We start from the raw sequence: 23,304 nt of genomic DNA on the forward strand, positions 1-23,304 counted from the left end.
AGTGCGAGGTCCCGCCCAATGCTGCTTGCAGCTTTAATTTACTTTGTCTCTTATTCCTGTACTGAAACTCAGCCTGACTGCTGTCAATGAAACATGGACACGCCACTCCAGCTGCTGTTGAGAAAACAAGTTTTCCCTTTTTTTCTTCCTTTTAATAATAAAGCTAAAAGCAATATATTTAAAAATCAAAGCAAAATGCAAAAAGGGATGGCTAAATGTGATATCAGCTTGGGTTAGCCATTTAATGATTTCTTTTTGTTAGCTTTTAGCTTTTTATTTTGACTATGCTTGCTTGCTAACAAGTTTCCATGCACTCTCCAGGGTTTCCTCTGAGCGGGAGCCAGTATGGTGTGAATATGACCAAGACCAGCATTTTAATAACTTGTTTTATTTCATTTGTAACATGCTCTATTTATTCAAGAGCATGTTACAAATTCTGGTTTATTTCATCATTAGAAATGTGCACGTTTTTATAATGATGTTTTTTCTTTATGAAAATACAGGCAAGGTACAATTGTTCTGTATTTAACATTCTCAAACAATATTAGTCTAAACAAAATACAAAGTAACATAATAAGAGGGGAATAAAGCAAACCTCCAGGACTGCCTTCTTTCATTTACGTAATATTACAAAAATTTGACACATCCTATCACAGACAGATGCAGAAAAACTAATCCATGCATTTGTTACTTCAAAGCTGGATTACTGCAACTCTTTATTATCAGGTTGCCCCAATAAGTCCATTAAAACGCTCCAATTAATTCAGAACGCTGCAGCACGAGCACTGACAGGAACTAGAAAAAGAGATCAAATCTCTCCTGTACTAGCTTCTCTGCATTGGCTCCCTGTAAAATGTAGAATAGAATTTAAAATCCTCCTCCTCACCTATAAAGCTCTTCATGGTCAGGCCCCTTCATATCTTAAAGAGCTCATAGTACCCTATTACCCCTCTAGAACTCTACGTTCTCTGAATGCTGGCCTACTTGTGGTTCCTATAGTCTCTAAAAGTAGAACAGGAGCCAGAGCCTTCAGTTACCAAGCTCCTCTCCTATGGAATCAGCTTCTAGTTGTGGTTCGGGAGGCAGACACCCTCACCACATTCAAGAGTAGGCTTAAGACATTCCTCTTTGATAAAGCTTATAGTTAGTTACTATAAGTTACTAACTTCACTTCTTTCCCGGAGTTCTTGTGCTTTCTCGTCTCGCAGGTTCTTATTGATCCTGGTGGAGCCCCCTGCCATGGTCCTGCTGGATTTCCATTGCCAATACTGTCGTTACTGTGCGTCTGTCTGTCTGTCTGTCTCTCTCTCTCTCTCTCTCTCTCTCTCTCTCTCTCTCTCACCCCAACTGGTCGAGACAGACGACCACCCACCTAGAGCCGAAGGATCTGTCCTAGGTTTCTGCCTTTTAACAGGCAGTTTTTCCTTGCCCTTGTCGCCAAGTGCTTGCTCATGGTGGTACTGTTGGGTCTCTGTAAATAATGTTATAAAGAGTTCGGTCTAGACCTGCTCTATTTGAAAAGTGTCCTGAGATAACTTCTGTTATGAATTGGCGCTATACAAATGAAATTGAATTGAATTGAATTGAATAAAAAGAAACTCTAGTACTCAACATAACAGAATGTACCCTCCTTTAAAGTAACATCGGAAAAACTTAAAACAGAGGAGGGAGAACTTATTAACGACCTTTTTATGAAACCCTGTATCCATCTGATCATAATTCTAATACACACAAAGATATTTTTAAATAAACTATAAATGCCAAAAATAATCGTGGAAGCTGTTATAGTAATAGCAGGTCTGTCATGCAGTAAATTCATTACAAAATAACAAATCTCTAGGCCCTGATGGCTTCCTGATAGAATACTATAAAGCATTCCTTCATAAATTGGTATTCCCTCTTAAAAACATGACCATAGAATTAATTTACAAATGGAGAACTGTTAATATATCATATTATACTACTCCCCAAACCAGGAAAAGAAAACAAAAATGTTTATTTTACAGGCCATTAACTTCATTAAATGCAAATTATAAAATATTAGCCAACTCGATCGCAAGCAGAATTGAGAAAGTCGTAACCAAAATTATTCATGCAGACCAAACAAGCTTTATTAGAGATAGACACTGCTCTGATAATTTGCCTCAATTGTTACATATAATAAATGCAGCTCAGAAACAAGAAGATCCTTTATTAATAGTCTAAATAGACGCGTTCAAAGCTTTTGACAGAATTGAACCAACTTTTCTCTTGGAGACCCTACAGGCAATAACTTTGGAAATATTTTCATTAAATATATTTATAAAAAATGTTCATGCTCCCAAAGCTACAACTCTAACTAATATTATTTAATTTTTTTAATATAGTATTTTGCAAGGAGTTCCAACATCACCTTTGCTTTTCAATCTGGCCATTAAATCCCTGGCCTGCACCTTTAGATATAACCATAATATAGCTACCACCTCTATTGGAATGTTTGGCAGAATATATCATCAGGCTATAAGCTAAACCTGTCATTTAATGTGCATGATATCTAAATCAGGCAAATAACCTCACCCTTAAAATGTTCTCCCAATGGATTTAAATATTTGGGAATCTGGGTAGATTATTTGACAAAATATACATAGAAAACTATGTCAAATTATTAGATCAAACCAAATTTGACCTTAAAAGATGGATGGAATTATGTGTGTCACTAATAGGAAGAATAAACATAAAACAAATTAATGTTTTGCCTGAATTCATGTATTTTTTACACTGCATTCCTTATCCTCCTAAATGTTCCTGTAAATTTTTTTAAAGACTTGAATAAGGCAGTAACCTCCTTTCTGTGGCATAAGAAACCTCTAAGAGTCAAACTCACTACACTACAGTAAAAGCTTAACGCCGAAAATATTATTTGCAGCACAGTTTAGACCCATATGGGTGGTGGCTGGTAACATTCAGAAGACAATGAAAGCAGATGGATATCAATTGAAAAAAAATTAATTACAAACAATTTTACTGAATGTAGTCCTTTTCTGGGCAACAAAAACAAATTGAGTACAATTACCAAGAACCCAATAATACAGAAATCTACATTTCTATGGTAAAATGACAACAGATAAATCCTGAGACAAAATCTTTAAACCACTTTCCACTGATGAATTCCCCCCTAAACAAGCCAGGCATAAACCACAGAGTAATTTCTTTGATGTGATTTCACAAATATTCTCCATCACCAAGTTAAAGCCACAAACAACAGAGTCTACAGAATCTGACTCCCTGGCAATTGTTCAAAGAACGTCTCCCATACAAGTGACAGTGTTTGCTGTTATTTGTAGCATATGTTTATTTGCTGGCCAACACAAAACAATATTGAAAGGAAAAAGACAAAGTTATTGACCAAGTACAAAATAACATCGGCCGATTGGATAATTATATCGGCTATTCTCTGTTGGTTTTTTTGGGCAATTTTAAGTCATTTTATTTAGCTAATTTAATGGTCTACCTCTGAAGACTGAGAGCCTTTCAGTGACAGACGTTCATTGGCGCAGTACACAAACTGAGCCAAAGTGAGTGATATGAAAAACAGCTGTAGAGTCTGTGTATTTTCACATCTAACTGCAGTGAATTACCGGTTTATTTCGATTAGTTTGATGACAGGTGATTTGCAAAGGCTCCAAACGAGACTCTAACTGGGAAGATGTAGACACAGCTGGGACAGGAGAGGGACAGGCTGGGACAGGAGGGGAATGAAGCAGGTAGACAGCCAGAATATTGTCACATCTAACTCTGTTATGTTGGTTAGACACCAGAGTTGGTGATTGTTGGACCAGTGGAAAGACTAATAAAGATGGTGATTGTTGAGTTTTATTGAGTCTTAGGTATATGACAGAAACTTGAATTCAGAAGTTGTACGGTTGTATTTTTTGGGTTAAAGAGGAACTTTTTTTCCTTTCTTGACATTTGGTGAATTTATATTCTTTATCAAACCTATGAGAGGTCATGGCAGGCAGTGAACTCGCTGCTCATCTACCAGCTGCATCTACTGGGGCAGTCACTGGGAGGGTTGAAGGCAACTGGAAGAAAGCTGATTTTCTCATTCACTAACAAAGTGCGGCAAGGGTCATTAGGCAAGCCATGCCTCCCAAAATATCCATTTCCCTACTATTCTAGGTTGACACATGGGAAAGACCATGTTTCAAAAGGGAGTATGGTGAGGGAAATACAGAGATACTGGTTCACAAAGGGATTTCCTCATTTCCACCATATGTTTAGTCATTTCATGTTATGTCATTTCATGTTGTTTCTGTATGTCTAACAAATTGATTTCATTGAACTAACACCTAGTAACGGAAAGAAACATTGTCTCATCATTGTTGATATGTTTTTAATTGCAAAAGCGCTAATCAGAAAAAAAGCCTTTCCATTACACCTTTCATAAGCGCAGCACTAAAAAATGTAGGTTAGTATTGAGCAAAGACAACATTGTGTTTAACATCCACCCAGTGGAGTTGCAGTGGTGAAGAAAAAAAGGCACATTGGAAAACAAATTTGCAAAATGTTGCAAAGGATCCGATTTTGGCACTGACAAAAAGCACTACCAATTATTTTATAAAATTTTATTTTTATTAAATCCAAGTCTTATCTCAAAATGTTTAGACCAAGTCTCAAGTCTTTGAGACGTAACTTGCAAGTCAAAAAGCAAGTTTTTCTGCTCTATCAACGTTTAGAATATTTTGTTGTTTGCCAGCTTAACCTCCTCTTTCAGACTCTTCTTAGCAAATTATTACTTATCCATCATGAGAAAATGTCACACAATGAGCGGTTATAATTTTAAAGGGTTATGGTTATGAGTAATAATAATTCAAAATGTAATCACTCTCAGACCTAAAGCAATTTTTCCACAGAATCAGTGCTGTAGTTGTTGCAAAGGTGCCGATAGATAGATAGATAGATAGATAGATAGATAGATAGATAGATAGATAGATAGATAGATAGATAGATAGATAGATAGATAGATAGATAGATAGATAGATAGATAGATAGATAGATAGATAGATAGATAGATAGATAGATAGATAGAGTGATTTTTACAGAGGAGTGATAATGTAATGTCCTGAGCTGAGATGCAGGGAGCAAAGCTGCACAGCCTGAGAGCAGGATGACCCCAAGAGGAGATGTGAGGGAAAACAGGGATTTTAATTCAACAACTCAGAACATACATCACCATGCTACCTCACCTGGGCTGGGGAGGAGGCTTCTCAGCTAATTAGCTTTACAGTGATAGGCTAACTTCTACAAGCTGACTTTATTATTATAATCTGTACAGCGGCAGACACGCTGCATAACAAGGGTAACTTTAGATACATAGACTAAAATATTTTGCTTGTTCACCTTGGTAATATGGGAAAATCGCTATATATGGCTCTCAAGCTATATGCGGTATATATATATATATATATATATATATATAAACACAGAGTCTTTCTCATGAGTTGGCACATCTGTCAAATGTGCATTTAAAGAGAAAAACTGACAACACTCCAAATGTAACACTATCCTGTAGGCAAACTACAGGGGGTCCAGCAAGGGGCCTATAATGTCCTTCAGGTGGGCAAACAGCCCACGTCATGACTACAAATGTCAGGGCGACAGGCCTATAGTCATTTAGTCCTGTGATGTAGGGTTTTTAGAAGACCGGGATAAATGTGGAGTGTTTGAAGCAGGCAGGAACACACAACTCCAGTGATCTGTTGAACATCTGTGTGAAGATGGGGGCCAGCTGGTCAGCAGATTTTCAGGCAGGATAGTGACACTCTGTCTGGTCCTGGTGCCTTCCTGATCTTCTATCTTCTATCTAAAGAGCTGAAACACACCCTTTTTACAGATCTTGAGTGCAGGTGGGGGTCAGAGGGGAGGGATGTGAATGTGGGCTTTTCAAATCAGCCAGTTGATGGTTCTCCACAGTGTGTGGGAGGATGGTCTCCTGAAAGCTATTTTTCAGCTTTTCAGAGTAGCTCTTCTCTCCTCCCAGTTTGGATACCAGGAGAAGGTGGGCGTGGAGGATGCCATCCTCTATCTGCTCCATAGGGCCTACTATGGAGCAGATAGAGGATGGCATCCTCCACGCCCACCCAGGAGAGCGTAGCTGTGAGAATTGCGTTTTTTGATTTCTCCAGCGCCTTCAACACCTTCCGGCCGCTCCTGCTGAGAGACAAGCTGACAAAGATGAGGGTGGACCCACTCCTGGTGACATGGATTACGGACTACCTCACGGAGAAACCACAGATAGTTGGCTGTATCAAGGATGGAGGGGGAGTCTAGTCGAGGACTTCGTGAGGTGGTGCAGGTCCAACCATCTGCAGCTGAACACCTCCAAGACCAAGGAGATGGTGGTGGACTTCAGAAGGAAGAAACCACATCTCCAACCCGTGTCCATCGAGGGGGTGGATGTGGAGGTGGTCAGGACATATAAATATCTGGGGCTGCAGCTGGATGACAAGCCGGATTTGACAGCAAATATGGACACTCTTCACAGGAAAGGGCAGAGCCATCTGTACTTCCTGAGAAGGCTGGGGTCCTTCAACATCGGCAAAAAACTGCTGCAGATGTTTTACCAGTCTGTGGTGGCCAGCGTCCTCTTTTATGCTGTGGTTTGCTGGGAAGGAAGCAGCAAGAAGAGAGATGCCGGTCAACTGGACAGACTGGTGAGGAGAGCTAGCTGGCTCAGTGGTGGGCACAGAGCTGGACTCTCTGGTGACAGTGGCAGAGAGAAGGACCCTGGACAAACTGCTGTCCATACTGCAGAGGGTGGTCTGCACAATACCTTCACCAAGCAGAGGAGTGTGTTCAGTGGCTGACTGCTGTCCCAATCGAGCTCCACCAACAGACTGAAAAACTCTTTCCTCCCCCTGGCCATCAGACTGTACAACAGCTCTTAGTCAAGGCAGGGTGGACAATAGATAATAGACAATGGACAATCTCTACTTCATTTGCACTCCATTTTGCACTCCATCTGCACTGCTTACTGTTTGCACTGTTTACTGTGGCTACTGTGTTAAGTTAACTTTAATTTTATTTTAGTTAACTTTAATTTTATTTTGTTAACTTTAATTTTGATTTTTGTTATTCTAATGTATGTTTAATGTTTGTCTTGTATGCAACTGGATGCTTGAATTTATTATTATTAAGTATCTATCTATCTTTGCTTGCTTTGACCTCCTTTGTCAGTGTGTTTCTAGCCTGATTGTATAGGATTCTGTCCCCACTTCTGTAGGCCTCCTCCTTGATCTGACAAAGCTGCCTGAGTTTTGTTGTAAACCAGTGTTTGTGGTTGTTGTATGTGCAGACGGTCTTAGTCGGCACACACATGTACTCCCAGAAACTGAAGTCACAGTGTCAGTGAGCTCATTCAGGTCTGTGGCTGCAGCCTCAAAAGTACTCCAATCACTGCAGTCAAAACAGGCCTGTAGTTCCAGCTTTGACTCATTGGTCCATCTTCTCAATTTTTTGACCACAGGCTTAGCAGATTTAAGTTTCTGCCTGTATGTCAGGATTATATGAACCAGATAGTGACCAGAGAATACCAAGGCTGCATGGGGAACAGAGTGATAGGCATCCTTTATTATTGTGTAGCAGTGGTCCAGTGTGACACTTAATATGCTATATCTAGGCTATATTTTGGAAGTTAATGTCTTCAGTTTGCTCTGTTAAAGTCCCTAAGAACAATGAGGATGGGTGTTTTTTCTCATTGTTTGTTATCTGGCCAGCCAGGTGTAGTAATAGCTCACTAACACTGCCCTGAGGTGGGATGTAAACACCGACCAGAATAAAGGAGGAAAACGCATGCAGTGCATTAAATACACAGCTGCAGGAACACAGGTGTTGGGCCAGTTCACAGAACACAACTCTCAAATTGCCAAAACGATTGTTTGAAACTGTGTGTGGTGATGGATTTAGCTAACTGGCACAGGGCTTAATTGACAAATACATAATGGTTAATTATCATTTCAAATCATGGTTCTACATGTTACACTTCTAATTGTGCAGCAGTAGGAGCATGGGATTGAACCGCCTACCTTCTGAGTAGTGGATGACCCTCTCTACCTCCTAAGCTACAGCTGCCCTACTAAGTAACACGCATTACAAAGCTGTCTCATCACAGGTGCTTTGGCTTAAAGTCATGTGAGACCACCTGGGAATACTGGGAAAACTGGGAATATGAGGTGGCTATGGCTCAGAGGTAGAGTGGGTCGTCCAATTATCGGTAGATCTGTGGTTCATCCCATGTTGAAATGTCCTTTGGCAAGATACTGAACTCCAAATTGCTCCTGAAGGTTGCGTCACTGGTGTGAATGAGCATTAGAAATGTGTGTCTGAATGGGTGAATGGCCTGATGTGTAAAGTGCTTTGAGAGGTCAGAAGACTAGAAAGGTGCTGTATAAATGCTGTGCATTTAAGATTTATTGTGGTAATTTCATTCTTGTGCACAGGCTGTTATGTAAAACCCTGTTTATGTTTCTAGGGGAAAATATTATTTGGGAGAACAGGTAGGCTTTATTCAAAGTCAACAGTACTGGAATGACTACATCAGTGCAAATTATTTTCATAATATTGACCCAAATAGGAAATATTATCCCTTAAAATCAGTCTGAGGAGATGATGCAGCCACAGACTTACACATAAATATATACCCATTGATAGACTGCATAGCAGCTGGGCAGACAGCTGTGAGTGTGGGTGTGTGTGTGTCTGTTGCATGTCATTACATCATGCAAACACAGTTGCTTAAGTGACATGACGCAAGTTCTCTAAAGAGGGAAACCCAGAGCTGACTGACACACACATACACATAAACACACACACACACACACACACACACACACACACACACACACACACACACACACACACACACACACACACACACACACACACAGACAATGATTGTAAAGTCATATTCCAACCCAGTAATAATGATTTTGGTGATTTGCTTTTAAAAAACATATCTAGGTTCAAACTGATTGTACATTGTTAGATGTCTATTTTACATAATTTAATAACTTGCATGTATCCATTTTTCAACTTAGGCACTGAATGCTATCGAAACACATAAAGACTACAGACTAAACTATGATAGGAATGTTTCATCAGAATGACCAATCACACCCCGACAAAGGATGGGATAGGATAAAGGAAAAGGAAAAGATAAAGAATAATAATCGATAACAAATAATAACTTTAATTCATATTAAAGTTCCTCTGGGGCACCACCACCAAAGGAAAAATGATAATCGATTGATTCTCAGTCTCATAAAATACACTAAACTATTCATATGAATCTACGATTGATAAAATATAACAAATAATTACCATGTCAGTAGCTTGTTGAAGTTAAAGGATTTGGAGTTCAACATAAAAGAGTTGTGGGTTCTGTTGTGAAAAAGTCTAAACTGTGCGTTGTCTACTCCTATTGTCTGTCAGCACTACCTGTACCTGCTTTCCTATTGTCTACCATCCTTTCCTGGTAGAGTTGAGTAGAACTGACAGCTCTGTGTTAAAGCACCACTATGTAAGATTTGTTATTTGTTGTGATTTGGCCGCCCAAGTTTTAGAGTGCAATACCACTGGTGTAGATATTAATAGCTGTCCATGTGCATTTGTTATGATTACTTATGATCAAAAACAAGGGAGCTGACAACTTTTTCACCAAACATCAAGCAAGTGAAACAACACAAGACATAGCAAGCCAGCTAATATTACTTACTAGTCCGACAGCAAGAAAGCCAGCTCAGCATCTGTCTTGCAGCCTTTTATTGATGAAGCTCTTGCTAATGACTAAAAGCCAGTCCCAGATTTACTTGTCTTGTCTGGCAGCTTCTCTCTACCTTTGTCATTTTAACTTTCTCCATAGTCCTCTTAGGTCTCTTTGCCTCCGCAATTAGCTACAGTACGTCTATTAAAGCTGCTGAAATGTTATTTGAAAAGGTAAAAAAGACAATATATAGATTTTTTTCAAAACAAACAAAACAAATTAATATCGAACCATGATTTTGATGTTTCTGAAGACATAAACAAGATATAAATTAATGAATTCTGAAATGTGCTTTGATATTGGTTTGAATGTGGAAATGATGTGTCTGACAGCTTCTTCAGGCTTAGCAAGAGGGGAGGAGTCAAGGAGAAAGTCTGAGTTTTTTGAAGAAAACGTGCCAGCGAGCGGGTTAAGTTCACAGAGTCAGTTACCATGGTATATCATCCAGAGTTTAAGTTAACTCTCTTTCTAGAATGGAACACCCAGAGTTTCCTTCATCTTAACATTAAAGAGTTTTCACTAAACCTACTTTATGAAACAGGGCTGTGGACTGCATCAGCTTACTGTGTCACAGTAAATTAATGACCAAAAAAAAGTAATAGTTACTGCTTAGTCTCCCTCATTAAATCATTTGTATAAGTTAGTATAATGAACAATTATATTACTTCATTCATGCTGCATCATCACAAGCTCATGGAGCAGTCAGACAGAAACCCACTTCCCATTTAATTTGTGTTAAGAGATGAGACAGATTTAACCTCTAATTCAAGAAATGTTGGTTGTTTTTATTCTTGTTTTATCACTGTATGGCAAAATAACACAAGAAGGGATGCTCCTTGTTTGTAGCGAGTGTAAGGACAGTGTTAGAATTAATAACAGTAAAATGTTTCAACACTGTAATTTACAAAAAAATGTTCAATGATGTGATGATCACAAAGGCAGGTGATCAAAAATGTCACAGGTTACAAAAGCAGAAGCAAAAGAGTGCCCCCATCATGTGTGAGGCTATATTGCCAGTTAAACACATTTTATGCTCGCTTTGATCTCGTAAGTCACCTGTGAAGTCTACTTCACCTCCACAGGATCGGACACTGTCAGTATCCACAACGGTGTGAGAAAAATCTTGCTGAGAGTAAAGCCGCTGGGCCTGTCAGCTAGTTGACGTCATTACTGTGTCATTACATTAGGACAGTGTTCCAACCTGCATCAAGAAAGCCACCATCTGGGGGGCCCAGTTAGCTCAGTGGGTGGAGCTGGCGGCCGATGCACTGAGGCTGAGTCCTTGCTGCAGTGGCCCAGGGTTCGAATCCGACCTGCGGCCCTTTCCTGCATGTCATCCCCTCTCTCTGCCCCCTTCCTCTCTGTATTCAGCTGTCACTATCATAAAGGCAATAAAAGCCCCCAAAAAAAAAAAAGAAAGCCACCATCGTCCCTGGACCTAAAAACTCTGTAGTGCCTGGTCTAAACAACTACCGCCCTATGGCACTCACACCCATTCGGATGAAGTGCTTTGAGAAACTGCTGTCGCTAGCTAGTTAACAGTCCTACTAGCTGTCTGCACCCGGACTGGAAGAACCAAGAGTGGCTAGCTGATTAGCGGCTACGAACAGGACTATCATAACTCTGGTCAGGAAAACACAGCGGGTTCAGGCAGCCACAGGAGAGGCATCAAATGGAGGAAGAGGAGCGTGTTTGTAGTGAGTTAATTTGCAAGAAACCGTTAACGTTATATATCATCCATTGTTTCAATAAGTCAGCCAGTATTTATTTTTGTGAAGTTGAAAGTTATTTATTCTGTGTTTTGAACGATGAGACAGGCATGTGTGATATTATGCTGTGTTAATAAATTAATTAAACAATTGCAATGCCCTGTCCTACAAATCTTGTTCTCTAAATGTAAGAAAACACGTTTGCTTGGTACAGACCACAGCAAACGTCACATCATCGTGATAAACATTTGTTTCAGTATAAATTGAAATTATGATGCAAACATGATAATTCCTGGTAATTGTGAATCATATCGCATATCTGTCAAAATAATTGCAATTTAATTGTTAAACACTATTGTGGAGCCCTAGTAAGACGTCTCTGGTGCCATACCACCAGATGTAAGAATGGCTTCTTCTCAGGCTGTGACTGTCACTCAGCACATTATGTAAAATACATTAAAAGGACCCATGTCTTTCAGTACATGGTCCCTTAACAATCACTAACAACCAGGTATTTCAAAATTCCCCAGCACACAGGAAGAAACACAAAACAAAATTTACAGTTCAACCACCCATGAATGAGTCCTTATTTCACACAAAACTCCTCTTCGGGATCACAACAAGTAAACACTAATACTGAGATTGAGATTCAATACAATAGTTGCCAACAAAAATAAAAAACAAACAATGCCTCTTGTCTAATAGCCTAGCTTAGTGATTATCTGAACCGTTGGGAGTTACCTCCAGTAGCCCAGCCAGTGCACTGCTGTTGGCTTCAGGGCATAGTCAGCCTGGGAGTCAGGAGGTTTGATGGTGGGTCTATGGCGTAGAGAATGAAGTTGCAGAATAATAAAATTTGGTAGAGGTAATGGGTGACCTATGAACAGCAGACTTTTTTGGCTCGTTGCCAGGGGTTGGCAAACCAATTGATGATTACTCTCATGGTAGACTGGGTCTTCACCCTCCTAAATAGATGTGTGGCCTTTTGGTAACACAGACAAAATTAGTCCTTGTGTGTGTGATATATAAACCCTCTGTAATCTTTTTGTCTTGTCGCATGTTGAGTGTGGTTGTGTCAAATGTCTATCGCTGTCTCTGCTCTGAGCACATGCCCACATTGAAACTCAGCAGTGGGTGGGGAAACAGAGAGAGTTGACGAGGGCTGCACAGTGTATAAAAACTTTGTGAATAAAAACAGCTTTGTGACAGCTGACGGTAAACAAAAGATCTGATCAATAAAGGTCAATAGAGCCGATACCGATGCCTTGATCGGCACAGATACTGATCGTTGAGATCGTCGAGACATCCCTAGTGTTTAAAGGTGCCGATCGCTACAGTTCAGTTTAGTACAAGAAGTTTGGTTTGGTATGTGACTTCCTCGGTTTGGTACACCCTGAGTCCGAAACAAATACAAATTCATTTTTATTTGAACATTTAATTTTTATTTGATTACAATATTTATCAATAGAATTGCAGTTTTTTCTTGAACCTATAATTGTGAAGTAGACAGAGGCTAATGGTTGATGTGACTGATGTTGGTGTGTGTGCTGGTGTTACCTGGAAAACATGTTTGCAGGTGTTCAGTTAGGGCCTCCTGAGTCACAGGCTTATGGGCAGAGTTCATAGCAGAGATAGCCAATAGCAATACCTCTCCCAAAGGGATGAACTGCGATTGGCTGATGGGGGACATACTGATGGGTGACACATCACCTGTGAAAAGACAGAAATCAGTCACTATGATTAAAATCTCTTAATCTATGACCAGAACATGTATGACAATATGAACACAGTGCAGTTTCATGTCTGTAGCTTTCAGAAACAACAATAAAATCACAGGCTGTCCTGGGCTTGGGACCTTTGTTGCATGTCATTCCCCATCTCTCTCTTCCCTCATTTACTGTTACAGATGTTTTATCAGTCTGTTGTGGCGAGCACCAGCTTCTTTGCTGCGGTGTCCTGGGGTGCGGGCATCAAGGCAAAGGACGCCAACAGACTGAACAAACTCATTAAGAAGGCCGAGTCTGTTGTTGGCTCTAAGCTTGCCACCCTGGAGGAGGTGGTGGAGGAGGGGATACTGGCAAAACTGCTGGCAATCATGGACAATCCCTCCCACCCCCTCCACACAACACTGGACAAGCTAAAGAGCAGCTTCAGCAACAGACTCATTCATCCCCGCTGCTCTAAGGAACGATATAGAAAATTGTTCCTCCCCACTGCAATAAGACTTTCTAATAATAATTGACTCTTAATCAGCTGCTATAACAATATAATTTCCCTTCGGGGATAAATAAAGTATTTCTATCTATCTATCTGTCTATCTATCTATCTAGTATAGTACAAGTGCTGAATAATGTTGTCTGTTTTTCTTCAGGACATTTGAACATAAATATGAACATTGTTAGAAGGTGCCTGGGCAAAAACAAATAAAAAAGGACAATATATAATGAGACCTTCATCTCCAGTCCAGTGTCCACCCTTGGCCACAATATGGGGGTTTTCTCCAGGCTTCGGGGACCTCCACATATGGTTCAGTATTGTTTGCCAGGAGCACAGTGCTGTTTTTTTGACAATTTTATGGGAGCGCTATGACTCTTTTAAGCATGATGGCATCCATCCAATTTTCGAGGATCACATCTGCTCTCTTCAAACATTAACCACACCATATTGCACCACGTGAACAATCAGCATGTCGCTGACCAGCTGGAATCATCATCCACCTCCTTACATGATTGACTGACCTTACATGAGCCGGGTAAATTCTCCCCCACTATCATTCATAGCACTACTAGCTCCCCCTGGTGTAAGCCTATGTATAGTGACACCTCAAGCTCCTATTCAATAATTCAGGCCTGAGCAGTTTCAACAATGAAGGATTGTATTTTTGGCGGCCCGGCATGCTCCAAAAGTCATTAAACTTGTATCACACATATGTAATAATTATATAATTATAATTTATCTGCTGACAAAGCTGGAAAACGTTTATTGTTGCTGAAACTTCTTACAATTACAATCGAGGAAAAAAAGCTGGGAAACTTCTGACATGGAGAATTTCTCTGATATAGCAATTAACAGTATAATAACTTTTTCAGGAAGCCTTATAGTTAGGGGGGTAAGAAAATCATATCGGGATAGATTCTCAAAAACACTATCAATTCTTGTGTTTAAACAAATCATTTAAACACCCAACTGCTAGATAACAGTGTCGTAAACCTAAACTGAAGGCAATGAGTTATTCACATCACCTGTTATGGCTGATCGATGTATATCATAAGTCCTATAAGAATGGGACAGACACTGACAGAAGATGCAAGGAGTTACATAGTGGTTTAACAATTGAAGAGACATCACAGGCTAACCAAAACATATTAACAGTGGTAAAGTGCTGATCTTGAATCCAGGCAAACCCTCTACAGAGTGTTCCTCGTTAATACCAGTAAGTCTAATTGGCTCTGACACAAAAATACTTTGTGAAGCCCTAGCTAGTAGATTAGATCATTATATCTCACATCAAGCCAATAATGATCAGAATAGTTTTGTGCAAAATTATTACAAAAAAATCTGTATAACTATGTTGAACCAAGTTACAGCCTAAATGTTTTGAGTTTTTTTTTCAACAGAAGTGTTATTTGCTATGTTACAGGTACACTTGAGAGACAATAGGTGTCAATCATCGCGCAACAATGTCGCCCAGGAACACAAAGAAATACACTAATCACTGTCTCCGCAGCACCAGCATTCAGAAACTGTTGACACAAGAGAGATTATGGTCACAAATGCGAAACCTCGCTTTGGAGCTACTGGTGACCAAAACTCAGTGACTGGAGAAAGTGGAGCAACATCCTCACCACGTCAAGCGACACACCTCGACCTAACAAACAATGCAAGTCATCCTACAAACCCTGGACAGTTTTTCAGTGGTTGCACAATAAATGGCAACATACAAATAACCCTAACCCTAAAATAAATAAACAGCCAAATAATGAAATCAATGTGATGATAAAATAAGCTAGTACATTGCATAGCAACCACCTTGCACTATGAGCAGGCAACCAGGAGGGCCTATTTCTTTGTAAGAATAATGCTTTTGAAAAAACGCTTTGTGAACCAAAACAGTTTTAATTGGAATGTGTCTGTTACTTTCATACTGCCATACTTGGTAATCATTTTATAAAAGTAATAGCTCACTCCACACCATGATTTATTGTGATTATATCACAGCTAAGGTGGTTGTCGGCCCCCAATGAACATTGTTCATTGTTGTCATTATGGCACAACAGCACGTCTCAGCACATCTCTATGGAGAGAATTTTGTTCCTTTATTATTCAATCAAATAGAATAGATTTGAAACCAAAAAAGATATTTGAGAGCAAAAAAGAGTAAGTGGCAATCAAAAAATTTTTTTGAGATCGAAACAGAACAGGTTGCAATTGAAAAAAAATGAGAGAACATATTTCTTCAACTTCAATCAAAACTAATGTTTGTAAGTAAAAACATACGACCATTTTGCTTATAAATCAGTCCTCTTTGCTTGCGAGTTATAAAGTTTTGTTTGCAAATCAGTCCTCTTTGCTTGCAAGTTCTAAAGTTTTGCTTGCGAATTCAACTGCACTTGATGGGCGGGGCCTACGCTGGTGGATGAGAGAAGAGTTTCTATTGGTTGGTTTGGCCTGGCTACTTCCGCATTACACCCACCTCTCCCTTGAGCTGTGCTGCTTGGAGGTAAGCCTGTTGCTCTGGAAACGTTTCCCATATGTAATGAATTGCGCTATATATCGTTGGCTACAGCCTGCTACATTCACCACCACAACAACAACAACAACAACAACAACACAAGTAATGAATTATAATGCCCTGCTGCTGCAAGCACACTGATTAGCAGCAACATGGTTGTCTCTGCTGGTCACAGCCTGAGCAGAGTAGCCTAATGAGTGAGTGAATTACAGGGAGGCATATACAACGTAGGGCTGTGATTTAAACATTTAGTGTTGCATGGCACACGCGGTGCCAAAACGTCATGGTTCCTACACAACAGCACTACCGTTGATTACTAAACTACCGCTGAACGTGGTGCCAGTTTCCACTGTGTAGCAGGCTGCCGCTACTCCTCCCGGCTCCTGTTCTCACTACAGCTGTTCTAATGTCAGCAAACACACGTGGCGAATAATTTAACAAATTCACGCACATTACCAAACTCAGATGCCCGAATGGAAAACCAACAGCAGTCACAAGCAATGACTTACCCTAGCTTGTGACTGCTGTTGGTTTTCCATTCTGGCATTAAAAGAAAAACGGACGTATTATTTTGACAGTATTTATGTAACATTGCATAACAATAAAAGTCATGGTCAATAAAAAACAACAGCGAATGAAGATCAATGTAGTGTTCCCAATGAATCTGTGGATCCATTCCATAATATAACAGACACATAAATCTGAGTTTGGTAATGTGCGTGAATTTGTTAAATTATTCGCCACGTGTGTTTGCTGACATTAGAACAGCTGTAGCAAGAACGGGAGCCGGGAGGAGTAGCGGCAGCCCGCTAAACAGTGGAAACTGGCACCGCGTTCAGCGGTAGTTTAGTAATCCACGGTAGTACTGTTGTGTAGGAACCATGACGTTTTTGCACCTCGTGTGCCGTGCAACACTAAATGTTTAAATCACAGCCCTACGTTGTATATGCCTCCCTGTAATTCACTCACTCATTAGGCTACTCTGCTCAGGCCGTGACTAGCAGAGACAACCATGTTGCTGCTAATCAGTGTGCTTGCAACAGCAGGGCATTATAATTCATTACTTGTGTTGTTGTTGTTGTTGTGGTCAATGTACGCCAGGCTGTAGCCAACGATATATAGTGCAATTCATTACTTATGGGAAACGTTTCAAGAGCAACAGGCTTACCTCCAAGCAGCACAGCACAAGGGAGAAGTGGGTGTAATGCGGAAGACGTAGCCAGGTCAAACCAACCAATAGAAACTCTTCTCTCATCCACCAGCGTAGGCCCCGCCCATCAAGTGCAGTAGAATTCGCAAGCAAAACTTTAGAACTTGCAAGCAAAGAGGACTGATTTATAAGCAAAATGGTCGTATGTTTTTACTTACAAACATTAGTTTTGATTGAAGTTGAAGAAATATGTTCTCTCATATTTTCTTTTCAATTGCAACCTGTTCTGTTTCGATCTCAAAAAAATTTTTTTTCATTGCCACTTACTCTTTTTTGCTCTCAGATTTCTTTTTTGGTTTCAAATCTATTCTATTTGATTGAATAATAAAGGAACAAAATTCTCTCCATACATCTCTAAAAAAAAAAAAATCTGCTTTATTGCTGAAACATCATTGAATGATGTCTGATTGGATTTTTATTTTTTTTTAAAGAGTTACAAGTTCAAATGGACTGGATCAGTCGGCGGTGCATGCTGACACAGCAGCCAGTATTTACTTCAAACTTAGTTACATTTTTGTTTTAGTCAGTGTTTTTGGGTTTATTACTGAATGACAGTAATTGGAAAAGTAAGCCAGGTTTGGATTAAAGAGCAGAGGACTCCAGCTAGAGAGCTGGGATAAAAACCATGCAAACCCAGCTTGGCTTTAAGGCTGCTCCTGGCTAATGTATGATCTGGACTACATACATATACATATACACTCACACACAAACCGATTTCAGAGGCAGACGCCCAACCAGACTGTGAAGATAGTAGAGAGCAGACCACAGCTGCAGAGGCTCTGCTGGTAAAACTGACCACCACCCTGACACCTCCATACACTGACAGCTGCAGGCATCAACAAGGAAAGTGATTACACCCCCCCCCCAAACACACACACACCCACACACCCCACAAGTGCACAAACTAGTTATGATCGAGTATACCCGCCCCTAACACTGCACTCCATGATTCTGTTATCGTCCCCTGAGCTCCGTCCAACTGAACAGTTTTATTGATAGTCAGGGGAGGTTTGGGCCTCATTGAGCCTAGTGATGGTGCTGCTGTTACTGGTACTACGATTGATTCTATTACAATTGTTATTAGTATTATTATTGCTACGGTTACTGTTGTTGCTGCTCGTTGTCCCCCATCGTTGCTGTTGTCGTCGTCTTCGTCTTCTTTATGTTCATCATCATCAGTCACTACTATTAGTGTAGTTGTTGCTACTGTTGTTGCTGTACGACTCTCTCTCTCTCTCTCTCTCTCTCTCTCAATTCAAATTCAAATTCAAAATGGGCTTTATTGGCATGAAAGTTTTTTTTAAAAAACAATATTGCCAAAGCAAAGCATCAAAATACAATACAATAAGTCGAAAGTCTCTCTCTCTTTTCTCTCTCTCTCTCTCTCTCTCCCCCAACTGGTCGAGGCAGACGACCACCCACCTAGAGCTGAAGGATCTGTCCTAGGTTTCTGCCTCTTAAAAGGCCCCCGTCGCCAAATATAAAATAAAGGATTATTCTGGTTTATGACAACTTGGCTTTAATTTTTGTTGTGTCATTTTTTTTTTATCAGCAATAATAACGTTGTACTCACCAAGTTAAGTACTGAGATGTGGGAACATGAACACTAAAAAACAAATCCAAGAGGTCAAGAAACATAAGCAGTCAGACGATCAGACGATCAGGTTAATCTGATCTCAGCAATGAAAGTGATTATGGTAAATAGCCTTTACTTGTATAGCGCCTTTCTAGTCTTCTGACCACACACATTCACTCAGTGATGGCAAAGCCCATCAACAGAAACTAACGCATTCATACACATTCACACACCGATGCACAGCATCGTTCTCAAGGAAACTTCGACACATGGCGGGAGGAGGCAGGGATCGAATCAACAACCAATTAGTGGCCAACCCACTATAGCCGCCACCATTTATGTCTCCATAAAATCTGTTGACTTCCAAAAGATGCAAAAAAAAAAAAGAATGAACAAGACTGAAGCAGCAGAGATATTCTCGCTTTTAGTAGCTAGTAGTAATCATTTCAATTAGGAGTGATCACATAATACAGATGTCACATCATTACATTTTAAGTACGGTATCAAGTAAGGGGAAGCAATGACGGTACAGCTTTCACTGTTTATATGCAGTGAAATTTTTGCTGAAAAGGACAAAAAAGGAGAAGAAAAGCTCAGTTTGGGTGATTGTTTTGGTAGAGTTGTTGTCTTTATGGCCGACCTAAGATTACACTGATCATATCATCAGGGGTTATCTTTCTCAGATATGACAGCTCCTCCAGAGACAATGGTAAGAATGTTATTTTACCTTTACTTAAATATAAAATTAGCTTTGAATTAAATGTTTGTAAACAAGTTACATTCCAATACTTATTATAATAATAATATAATATTTTCAAATATTATACATCAAATGTGAGGGACTATGCTTTGCTGTGCTCTTCAGTATATAGAGCATATCACATGGAAAACTATTCTAGACCGATTTCCTCTCTAGGGAGGAATCAGGACATTATACAACTGTTTTCACAAGTTGAGTAGTACTAACCATGTCAAGTGAATTGATCTTGAATCTGTGGAGCGTCTACTTAACGAAATAAGATCCCAGCTGTAAAAACAAAACAAAAAAAACTCCTGCATTAATGAACTACCACCACTCCTGCTACCACTGCAGTCCTAGTACTTCTACTACTGCTGTTTTTATTGACTGCTACTACTGCTACTTCTACCACCTACTGCCATATTTGCTTGCTATAATTGCAGCTTAACAAATGATGTTGCTGTTGCTTCTATTGCTATCACAGCTTTTTACCATGACTACTACTGCTTAATTTCTTCTCGTATTTATGGCGAAGACTGAACAGACTGAGCAAAATCTCATGGCAGGACACTAGCTCACATGTATACAGACGGAACATAGTATCATTACAAACACACGTCATCAGTATGGAGTGAAAACATCAACTGTCGAGTTTTACTGTTGGTTTTTTAGAATCTGCATCAGCATGACTATTACTGATCCAGTCCTGGCAATAAAATAGAGTTGGAGGTAAAGAAGAGCCATTTTGTAGCCGCCGTTGTTATCTTACAGCCCTCTTTACAATTACACTGTACAAAAACAGAAAGAGAGACAGAGCTATTCAGGAAAGGAGGAAAATAAATTATATGTGGGGATAGAGAGATAAAGAGAGGAAAACTGTGATGCAGAAGAATAGACGAAAGAGGGGAGCAGCTGCGTGAAGCAGAGTGGTCAGAGAAAACAAAGAGATAGAAAGTGAGAGTAATAGAGGGAGAATTATGGAACATTGATCGTCCATGTCTCTCTCACTGCAGTGGTAGTAAACAATCAGCCAGCCTCCTTTGTCCAAAGCACTAAACCACACCCCCACCCCCCTTTTGTCATGCGCTCCCTCCTCCATCCCTCTCACCCGCTCTCTCTCACCCTCAATTTCTCTATCCCTCCATTTCTCCTGCTTTCAATAATCCTCCATTATTTCTCTTCTACAGTATGCCTGCATCTATCTTTCTATGACTCGTCTCTCTCTCTCACTCTGTAGAGCTGTGACGCTATGCTGTTAATGCTAACTAGCAGCTGCTGCTAATAGGCTAGCTAATGAAATAGTGAGACAGACATACAGACATACAGACAGACAGACAGACAGACAGACAGACAGACTCATACCTTGGCTAGTAGTAATCCACCCTGGATAAAAAAAATGTAATCCAGTTAAAAAACCCACTACAGAATCTGATGGTAACACGGCTACACACAGCTCTCTCTCTCTCTCTCTCTCTCTCTCTCTCTCACACACACTAGCTCATCCTCCTCTCTCTCACACTCTCATACTCTGCTCCTCCCCCTCCCCTCACACATACACACAGGCGTCGTCCTCTTCTGTTCTCACACACACACACACACACACACACACACACACTCAGCCCCCCTTCATTCTTTTCCCACTCACACACACAAATGAGCAGTCAAGGGCTACCCAAAATCCCTTGCGCCACACAAAGACAAGGGGGTGTGACCAATCACACACTGCCTCACTCTGCACCCATGTTTTTTTCCCTCCCTCGCTGTGTAATGCCAACCGACATACAAGCTTGTGGGCGGGCTGCTGAGAGGGTTGCCATGACAACGCATCCCCAGTTGCTCTTTGTTGCTATCACTTGTACATTCCACACACACACACACACACACACACACACACACACACACACACACACACACACACACACACACACACACACACACACACACACACACACACACACAGACAGACAGACAGACAGACAGACAGACAGACACACACACACACACAGTCTCCACAGTCCCTTTTAAGATATCTGTAGCATGTCTCTGCTCTGCTATATACACAATGTGTGTTTGTGTGCGCGTGTGTGCGTGTATCTGCACATGCTCTCTTAGCCGGTGTTGCAGTACTGCAGCTGGGTTCTGGTGTGACCCAGTTAGAACACTAAGGCTGGATGTAGGACACACACACGGAACATTCCAGAACTATGAAATGATATCTTATGAATATGTAACAGTGCAGTTATAGTATATTATCATTTTAAAGAAGATGAAGTAGTTATTGTATTGTTTTTAAATTATTACCACATAATATTCTCATTCTTACGTATTGATAATACAGTTGTGACAGTATACACTAATTATACTACAAGTATAGTATACATATTAAATATAGTATAGGACAGTCATATACTGATTATACTGTAGTTACAGTACGGTAAGGCTAGTTCTTAATGGATATCACTTTATGTTTCCAAGCAACAAGAAAGCCCTCCTCTGTGATATTATGTCTTTATGTTTCCTGTCTTGTTATGTTGGTTAATGTCTACTGTTGCAGTCCTTAAATAGTGTTGAGGACCGTCAGAGTTAGAAGTAAATTACTTTTTTTTCAACAGAATCCAAACATTGACCACTATTGGCGTATTTGAACACCAAATACTGGTAAATCAATTCCCTGCACAGAGGTGGGATCAGCTTGTAATGCTATCATAGGTCATAGGCTTGCTAAGTGGTCCGAATGTGTTTGCGTGTTTATAGCAGTAATTCTCAAACTTTGTCTGGCATGCCACAATTTCTTATCAGTCATTAACAATGATAGGGGAACCACTAATATATCTGTATCTGTTTAACCAACAAAATGCTCTGCTTCTGTATCTGTATTCAGATAGAAGGCCAGAGCTATAGACAGATTTTGATGCCTGTGCATACCACTGATAATCAATTATAAATGTACAGCTTCCTCTGTATAGCCTCACTACAATTAATCATGAAAGAGACTAAAGTTAGACAATTAAACACAAATGAACAACAGTAAATAAAATGAGCTAGGGACATAACAAGCAATATTAAAACAGCACCAAAGCAGACAACACAGGGTACAGAAGAAGAATATAAACTCCCCAGCGGCTGCAGCCCAAAGACAAAAATTAAAGTAAAGAGAGCTGCACTGTCCTTAAATACCGTGTAGCACGCACACACAATGCTATGTTGCTAGGTAACATTATTAGCTTAATTCGAGAAGAGTCAGGCCTGCGCATAATCGGTTACTGGCGATTGTCACACTATGCATGCCATTTACATTTTTGGCCCACCTGATGATGACTAGCTCTGATGTCATGCACACATGGGCAATGATGACCTCATGAGATTGAGGCAGCCGCAGTTTTTAGGTCCAGGTGCCGCAGTTGCTCTCCAGCGACTGCAAGACCCAGGGCATGATGGGAAACACCTGGCTGTTGCATGATTGAAGAGCTAACCACTTTGACCGCAAGACCATGTTTTGTAGAAAATCTTAATTTTCAGTGTGATTTTAATAGTTAACA

The 23,304-nt window shown here is 40.2% G+C and overlaps 1 protein-coding gene across 3 annotated transcripts in view; it reads right to left on the reverse strand.

The window, feature by feature from the left end:
• Nucleotides 1–23,304, reverse strand: part of LOC127375232 (storkhead-box protein 2) — a 93,565-nt gene that overhangs the window by 18,972 nt on the left and 51,289 nt on the right. Inside the window, exons 1-3 of one of the 3 annotated variants that reach the window (XM_051421223.1) lie at nt 21,128–21,407; nt 19,994–20,053; nt 13,066–13,218 (exon numbers count right to left, since the gene is read on the reverse strand). In XM_051421223.1, the coding sequence (XP_051277183.1) occupies nt 13,066–13,198 (133 nt within the window). In that variant the 5' untranslated portion in view covers nt 13,199–13,218; nt 19,994–20,053; nt 21,128–21,407. Of the gene's footprint in view, nt 1–13,065; nt 13,219–19,993; nt 20,054–21,127; nt 21,408–23,304 lie in introns of those variants that run through there. The other 2 variants (XM_051421222.1, XM_051421221.1) reach the window with 2 other exon arrangements.

The sequence above is a fragment of the Dicentrarchus labrax genome, unplaced genomic scaffold (genome assembly GCF_905237075.1).
Source record: "Dicentrarchus labrax unplaced genomic scaffold, dlabrax2021, whole genome shotgun sequence".
Lineage (NCBI taxonomy): Eukaryota > Metazoa > Chordata > Actinopteri > Moronidae > Dicentrarchus > Dicentrarchus labrax.